This window comes from Otolemur garnettii, unplaced genomic scaffold (assembly GCF_000181295.1).
Source record: "Otolemur garnettii isolate 467f Iridium unplaced genomic scaffold, OtoGar3 scaffold00008, whole genome shotgun sequence".
Classification (NCBI taxonomy): Eukaryota; Metazoa; Chordata; class Mammalia; order Primates; family Galagidae; genus Otolemur; species Otolemur garnettii.
In genome coordinates, this window is record NW_003852403.1 from 16,885,286 (window position 1) to 16,894,207 (window position 8,922).

The following is an 8,922-nucleotide window of genomic DNA, read 5'->3' on the forward strand; positions in this document are numbered from 1 at the left end:
CTGTTCCCCTCCACCACCCTCACCTGTTCCCCTTGCCCTCTCTAGCCCATTTCCCTCCTTCTTCCTCCTCCCCCAGGGTGGCTGAGAGCGCTTCCCAGCCACGTTCCCAGGCCCCCTTCTTCCCCCTAGGGTTGCCAAGAACAAGCTTCAGGTACAAGGAAGAAAAGTCCCAAGTTTCACAGAACCCCCAAGTTTCACAAAACCCCCCAAGTTCTCAGTAGATGAACAATGGTGGAAAACTCACCAAGACTTGATTAATTACTGTTGTATAACCATAACCATTGTGATATGAGATGCATCCATTGTCAACTGAAGCTGTATTAATTACTGTTCCACTGCTGTATCCGTGACTACCCAAGTGGTAACCCCCCTTAACCAGCCATGTTTTGCTTCTGTGATATGCTTGCCCAAAGCCTATAAAAGGCAACTCACCCTCACACCTGGGCTGCTGACTGTCTCTTGGAACAGCAGCCCCTGCGGCAGGTAAAATAAATTACCAATTAATTAACCTAAGTGGGGGTCTGACTCTATTTTTCCAGGTCTCCTAAGTTATTTCATAGCAAACACATATGAATAAACCTAGTGAAATAACTCTGTACTAAAAACTACAAAACAGGCTCAGTGCCCGTAGCACTGTGGTTAGGGCGTCAGTCACAAGCACCAAGGATGGCAGGTTCAAACCTAGCCGGGACCAGCTAAACAACAATCACAACAACACTGACGCCACACTGCAACAACACTGACGCAACAATCACTGCAACAAGAAAATAGCCTGGCGTTGTGGAGCCAGCTGGGCCTGTAGTCCCAGCTACTTGGGAGGCTGAGGCAAGAAAATCACTTGAGCCCAAGAGTTTGAGGTTGCTGTGAGCTATGATGCCAAGGCACTCAACCCCAGGGCAACTGAATGAGACTGACTCCAAAAAAACCAAATAAATAAAACAAATAAAATAAAATAAAAAGGGCTGTGGTTCAGTGAGTAGGGTGCTGGCCCCATATACTGAGGATGGCGGGTTCAAACCCAGCCCTGTCCAAACTGCAACAAAAAAATAGCCAGGCGTTGTGGTAGGCGCCTGTAGTCCCAGCTACTCAGGAGGCTGAGGCAAGACAATTGGCTAAGTGCAGGAGTTGGAGGTTGCTGTGAGCTGTGACATCATGGCACTCTATCAAAGGTGATAAAGTGAGATTCTGTCTCTACAAAATAAATAAATAAAATGAAATAAAAATAGCCAGGCATTGCGGCAGGTGCCTATCATCCCAGTTTCTTGGGAGGCTAAGGCCAGAGAATTGCTTGAGCCCAAAAGTTTAAGGTTGCTATGAGCTGTGACACCACAGAACTCTACCCAGGGTGACAAAGTGAGACTTTGTGTCCAAGAAAAAAGAAAGAAATGTTAATCTTTCCAAATTAATCTATAAACTCAACATCTCACAAGCAAAATCCCAGCAGTGTGTTCTAATGAAAATTTACAAGCCAATTCAAAATTTTTTATGAAAACGTAAAGAACCTAGCTGGGTGTTGTGGCAGGCGCCTATAGTCCCAGCTACTTGAAAGGCTGAGGCAGGAGAATCGCTTAAGCCCAAGAGTTGGAGGTTGATATAAGCTTTGACACCACTGAGGGCGACATAGTGAGACTGTCTCAAAAAAAAAAAAAAAAAAAGTAAAGAACCAAGAAAAAGCTCAAGTCAATAATGAAGAATAAAGCTGAAGGACTTCATGACTGGTTAACAAGACCTGCCACAGGCTATCTAAAATAGTTCAGATACAGAGACAAAAAAAAGTCAAAGGGCTCAGCTCCCATAGCTGAGTTGTTAAGGTGCCAGCCACATACACAGAGGCTGGCGGGTTCAAACCTGGCCCAGGCCTGCTAAACAACCATGACAACTGCAACAACAACAACAAAAATATAGCTGGGCATTGTGGAGGGTGCCTGTAGTCCCAGCTACTTGGGAGGCTGAGGCAAGAGAACTGCAGTAAGCCCAGGAGTTGGAGGTTGCTAGGCGGCACCTGTGGCTCAGTGAGTAGGGCGCTGGCCCCATATACCGAGGATGGCAGATTCAAACCTAGCCCCGGCCAAACTGCAACAAAAAAAGTAGCCAGGCATTGTGGCGGGCGCCTGTAGTCCCAGCTATGAGGGAGGCTGAGGCAAGAGAATCACCTAAGCCCAAGAGCTGGAGGTTGCTATCAGCTGTGATGCCACAGCACTCTACCCAGGGTGACAAAGTGAGACTCTGTCTCTAAAAAAAAAATTTTAAATGTTAGCTAGGTGCAGAGGCCCATGCCTGTAACTACCCAGGATTTTATGAGCCCAGTGGTTTGAGGGTGCAGTTCGCTATTATGGTGCCACTATACTCCAGTCTAGGCGACAGAGCAAGACCTTGTCTCTAAGAACAAAACAAAGTATGCTGATATTAAAGGGAACCCTGAAAATATCTCACTAAGAGACAAAGGCTTCATCTATAGCAGTGGCCAAGAAAATGGAGACACAGGAGAACTCATCTCTTGAACAAGAGAATCTAGATGGTGAGAGAGAAAGGAATCAAAGATGACCAGATGTTCTATTTGGGATGACCATGCCATAAGCCATTAACCAAACACGTAATGCAAGAGAAAAAAAACGTTTGAGGAAGAAGAGAACAAATGTTTATGCCCATTAGAGATAGAGCGTTAGGTCAAAGATGTTAGTTACCAATATCATAATTCAGCAGCTTACAAGGGCGATCTCCCTGATAGAGATATTGCTAGTAAGTCTTGCTGCTGTTTTTCTTTTTTTCCAGACATTATTATACATTGTTGCTGCAGGTTAGAGTGCCCTGGTGTCAGCCTAGCTTGACGCAACCTCAAACTCCTAGATTCAAGAACCCTCCTGCTTGGGAGGCACCTGTAGCTCAGTGGGAAGGGCCGCCAGCCACATACACCAAGGCTAACAGGTTCAAATCCAGCCCAGGCCTGCTAAACAACAATGACAACAACAACAAAACCAGCTGGGCATTGTGGCGGGTGTCTATAGTCCCAGCTACTTGGGAGACTGAGGCAAGAGAATCACTTAAGCCCAAGAGTTTGAGGTTACTGTGAGCTGTGACTCCATGGCATTCTACCAGGGCAACATAGTGAGACTCTGTCTCAAAGAAAAACCAATTAATAAATTCTAAATCAATTGATACTTTTATTACCTTAGATTCACAAAATGTAACAATAAGGACTAATGTTTGTATGTTAGTTTGGAAGTTCCAAAATCATTTTTATTTAATCCTAATAATGTTGCAAGATATGTAGCATAGGTAGAAATCATTAGCCATAAGTTGAGTTGAAAGCTGTATTATTATTAGGCCTCCCACGCACCACACAAAGTTTCAAGATTAAAAATGCAGATGGTTTTACTCTTTCAAAAGGAAAGAAATTTAATTCTTTTGGTTTGAGGGGCTTCGAGGGAATTAATATATTCGTTCCACTCTTAATGTTTAAATCTGTTAACTTCCAAGAAAGACATGCTACTAGCCAAAATGAGGTATAGTGGAAATCTTGGCAAAACCACATTTCATATAATTTCTGTTTCCATCAACTCCTATAATGGAAAAACTCTATGTTCTAGTTTTCTGGGACAAATTCTAAAAATATGTTAAGGCATCACCACACAAATGATGGATTCAGGTAGGTCCACAAATTCTTAATGATAACTTCAAGTAACATTTTACCCAAGTAAAGGACATGATACTGAAGTAACTCATCTCCACACAGATCACTGTACCAAGTGTCACAGGTGTCTCCCAGCCCTTTGGCTATTTGCTTACCTCAAAAGGCACAATGACGGATGGTTTCTTTTTCAGCTCCTCACATTTCCTCTTCTTACAGATCTGATGGCTGTTCTTTCTGTTCTTGCAGTAAGTACATTCACCGCAGTTGGTTTTCTGCTGGCAGGGTTCACAGACCCCACATCGCTTTCGTTTCTTCTTTTCCAAAGTAGGTAGCAAAGTTGTGTAGGAAGAAGAGGAGGTACTGGAGAGTGACACTGGCATTGATACCACTGTGGTGTTGACAACATCAACCATGCTGGTCATACTGACCCCGGAGGTGTCTCTTTCTGATTGGCTGGGGCTAGCCTGGGAGAGTTGGGCAATACCCAGTGAATTGTGGTAGAATCCTCTCTCAGGGGCTAATGTGAACCCCTGAGTATTTGCTGGCAAAAAGCTTATCTGAACCTGCTTCTCATTTTCCACATTGCTTATAGTCATTACTGGAGGTACCAAACTTATCTCTGAGTTTGATGATGATTGAGGAGTGTGTCCTGAGCCCAAAGGCAAAATATGCATAGCACCCTGGAGCTCAAGCCCATATGAGACAGTGCTCTGGCACTCAAGCCATTTGGGAGGAGCATTATAGGTAGCAACTGTGATTGGAGGAACAGGAAGGAAGATAGGCAGGTCTGGGACAGCACCCCTACCCGCACCAATGGTTTCATGTTGGTCTAAGATAGTACCAAAGATCTCTCCTTGTACTGGAATAGCACCAGGAATCTCTGGTGGGTCTGGGTTCTCACCCAGAGCCTCACCACGAACTAGGTTAGCACCAGGAAATTCCCATTGATGTGGGATAGCACCAAAGGCCTGCCCTAGGACAGAGGTGTTATCAGGAACTTCCTGTTGATCTGCCGTAGGTTTGAAGGCCTCTTGATGATCTGGTTTAGCACCAAGGATTTCTTGTTGTGAGCCTGTTAAGAAGAATTTCATTACAGAGGTAGGATATGTAGATCCACCAATAGATAAGCAGTTTCTAGGGTTCAATTCAGGTATAACCTTATTAAAGCTGGAGGTGGGACAGCAATCATACTCACTTTTGATGGGATCCAGGTAAGAATCAGACAACTTAAGAGATTCTACTCGTGAACCCAAGTCTTCTAACTGAATGCTGGTGTTTCTTTGAGAGGTAACTTTGGGAGCTGCTCTTTGGGGTAAAGAAGCACACACAGTGTCCTGAGGAAACACTCTAGGGGGACCGCTGGTATCGTTCCACGTCTCTTCAGAAAATAGTCCTTCACAACATGTCCCTTTTAAAGGCCCAGAAAGGATCTCTGTTACAGGGCCACTGTGAAGGGGGATACTGATTTTGGAGTCTTCAACACTTTGGGACCAACATTGGGTTGCCTCTTGGCTCTCACCTTTAATTAAGGAGGCATTTTGTACACAGATTAGATTATCTATAGTTGGAGAGATTAGGGTATCTTGCATGGGGACTGAATCATTTTCTGAGTGCTTTACTCCCAGGTCAGCGAGTACCTTATAATCACAATTGTGTTGCTTTTCTAAATCCTTAGAAGGTGGAACTTTCTTGGATTTGGCTGGGACCACTGGGGGTTGGGAGAGTCGCCTGTTAAGAGAGGTGCTTCGGAGAGCCATTGTAAACCCATTGCAAGTTAAGGACTCTGGGTTCTGAAAAAGAACCTCAGTCCTATTCAAATTCATTCGTGCTGCTCCAGCTCTTGTAAGAAGGCTTCTGCCTGGAATAGGTGGCTTAGATTCTGTTTTTTTCTTAACATCTCTTTCTTGAATGAATTGCTTTAATTTTCCAGGGCTTAAAGTCTTGACTGATGCCACGTTTTTGTTGGCTGGCTTGGAAATCTTCTTTAGCTGGCTGTTTTTCTTTTTGTTTACATCTTCCTTCCTGTCTAATCTGGAAGGCCTTGCATGGCGGGATCGAGACATAGCTACAGAGTAGGAAGAAATGAAAGGGCACGGGAGACAGAGTCATTGGTCCTTCGGAAAGTCTCACTTCTGAAGAGAATCTGGATGTACTGCTGTTGAGCTCGGTCACACAAGGTTTTGGTCTGAAAAAAACAAAAAAATCACAGAAATTAGACTTTTTTTCTGTGCATTCTTCTATTTGAAATAAAATACTTTTCTTTTCTTGTTTATATTTTTGAGACAGAGTCTAACTCTGTGCCCTGAGTAGAATGCTGTGGTGTCCTAGCTCACAGTAAACTCAAACTCTTGGGCTCAGGAGATTCTCTTGCTTCTGCCTCCCAAGTACTGGGGACCACAGGCACCTCCAACAATGCCCGGCTAGTTTTTCTTAGAGATGGCGTCTCACTTTTGCTCAGGCTGGTCTCAAGAGTTCAGGCAATCCACTTGCCTCGGCCTCCCAGAGTACTGGGATTATAGGCCTGAGCCACTGCGCCCAGTCAACAATACTTACTATTAATAATTAATTAACGGCAGTGACTGTGGTTCAGTGAGTAGGATGCCAGCCTCATATACAGAGGGTGGCGGGTTCAAACCCGGCCCTGGCCAAAGTACAACAAAAAAGTAGCCGGGCGTTGTGGCATGTGCCTGTAGTCCCAGCTACTCGGGAGGCTGAGGCAAGAAAATTGCCTAAGCCCAGGAGTTGGAGGTTGCTGTGAGCTGTGTGACGCCAAGGTACTCTACCAAGGGTGACAAAGTGAGACTCTGTCTCTACAAAATAATAATAATAATTAAAAATAGGGAACTGAGAATGTTTACTGCAGCAAAAAAATATATAATAGGCCTCAAAACTACTAAAGTATCCCTTAAACCTTGGATTCATTATATTGCTCCTCTAATTACTATAACAAAAGATTAAGTTGATAAAGTTCTTCAAGTAAGGTAAGAATGGTGGTTTCTCTACATTAGAAACCAAATCTGTTGTAGTTATATACATATTTAAAGCTTAAATCTCTATCTTTTTTTGCTTGTTGTTGAGATAGAGCCTAACTCTGTTGCCCTGGGTAGAGTGCCATGGCTTCATAGCTCACAGCAACCTCAAACTCTTGGGGCACAAGCAATCCTCTTGCCTCAGACTTCCAAGTAGCTGAGACTACAGGTGCCACCCACCTCAACGCCCGGCTAGGGTTTTTTTTTCCTCCCCTATTTTAGGTAGAGCTGGGCTCTCACTCTTGCTCAAGCTGGTCTTTTTTTTGGGAGACAGAGTTTCACTTTGTCACCCTTGGTAGAGTGCCATGGCATTACAGCTCACAGAAACCTCCAAATCCTGGGCTTAGGCAATTCTCTTGCTTCAGCCTCCCAAGTAGCTGGAACTATAGGTGCCTGCCAGAACGCCTGGTTATTTTTGGTTGCAGTTTGGCTGGGGCCAGGTTCAAACCCACCACCCTCAGATATGTGGCTGGCGCCCTACCCACTGAGCCACAGGTGCTGCCCTTAAGCTGGTCTTGAACTCCTGAGCTCAAAGGATCCACCTGCCTCAGCCTCCCAGAGTGCTAGGACTGCAAGTATAAGAAGCCAGGCCTAACCCAAATTTGGAGACTTTAAAAATTATCACTCTCCTGAGCACATCCCCATATAGGCAGAAGTATCATCTGTAAAGCTAGTCAAGCCAGAGCAAGAGGCTTATATAATCCAAGAAACTCTATCTACTCCCACATTCCAATTAACCCACAAACTTGAGCTTTTCACAAGCACAAAAACAGCATAAAATCTACTGACAACTAGATTACAAATAAAACTCAAAGGTCCAACAAATATATCACTTGTGGGCCTACTCTGTGTGAGGCACTGCTGACACCCAGAAATGTTTTCTTTTTCACCTGAATTAATCCAAAGCCTGCTACTTCTAAAACTCCTTTTACCAAGGGTCCCAACAGTCTTATTATAAAGAAAATTTCCTTCCTATGCAAGGAAATTGGAATTAAGAAGAAAATAAGATAATTAGAACAGTAAAGCATATTAGGAAAACAACTATTATGTGCGACATAAGAAAAGAGAAGATGAATGAGGGTTTACCTACAGCTATCACCAACTGCCTGTGAGTCTCCTCACATTGCTTACCAGACCCAAAACTATGAGCACATAGGAAGTATAAATGAAGCTCACTATACTAATCTATCAGTAGTCTCTCTAAAAACCACAAAATTAAGAGTGTAACAACAGGCAGGTCACCTGGCCCACACCTGTAATTCTAGGATTCTGGGAGGCCAAGATAGGAGGATCTCTTAAGCTCAGTAATTTGAGACCAGGCAGAAAGAGCAAGACCCTACCTCTATTTAATTAGTAAGAATAATAAGAAGAAAAGAGTATGACAACAGAATAGTTGAGACTAGTTGACAGGTTGTCGAATTTGTGAGAAAGCATGGTGTAGAATGATCACAAAGTGATCAGCAGTTGTGACAAAATGAGAAAAAATGGGGCAATGTGAGTTTTTTCTTTTTCAAATTTTCTTTTTGGGGGAGACAGAGCCTCAAGCTGTCACCCTGGGTAGAGTGCTGTAGCATCACAGCTCACAGCAACCTCTAACTCCTGGCCTCATGCGGGGCTCATGCGAGTCTCCTGCCTCCACCTCCCAAGTAGCTGGGACTACAGGTGCCCATCACAATGCCCGGCTATTTGGTTGCAGCTGTCATTGTTGTTTGATGGGCCCAGGCTGGATTAGAACCCGCCAGCTCAGGCGTATGTGGCTGGCATCTTAGCCACTTGAGCCACAGACGCCAAGCCCAGAATCTCACTTTGTCACTCCCTGGTAGGGTGCTATGGCATCATAACTCACGGCAACCTCAAACTCTTGGGCTCAAGCAATTCTCTTGCCTCAGCCTCCCAAGTAGCTAGGACTATAGACACACAACATAATGCCCGGCTTTTTTTTTTGTTGTTGTTGCAGTTTTTGGCTTAAACTCACCACAGCTGGTATACAGGGCTGGCACCCTACTCCTTGAGCCACAGGTGCCGCCCAATGTCCAGCTATTTTCAGAGACAAGGTCTCACTCTGGCTCAGGCTGGTGTGGAACCTGTGAGCGCAGGCAATCCATCTGCCTCAGCCTCCCTGGGGGCTAAGATTACAGGGGTGAGCCACCATGTCCGGCTTTGATGTGACGTTTTTCAAAAAGCTGTATTTATTCATTTTAAACAATCTTTTATTTTTTTCTTTTTTCTTTTTTCTTTTTTTTTTTTTTTTTTTTTTGAGAC

General features: G+C 44.2%; 1 protein-coding gene across 1 annotated transcript in view; it reads right to left on the reverse strand.

Annotated features, from left to right (window-relative positions):
• The window catches only part of TET1 (tet methylcytosine dioxygenase 1), a 150,885-nt gene extending 145,191 nt beyond the window's left edge, over window positions 1-5,694 (reverse strand). Inside the window, exon 1 of the mRNA XM_012801304.1 lies at window positions 3,787-5,694. Coding sequence (XP_012656758.1) covers window positions 3,787-5,694 — 1,908 coding nt within the window. The remainder of the gene's footprint in view (window positions 1-3,786) is intronic.
• Between the last annotated feature and the right edge of the window lie 3,228 nt (window positions 5,695-8,922).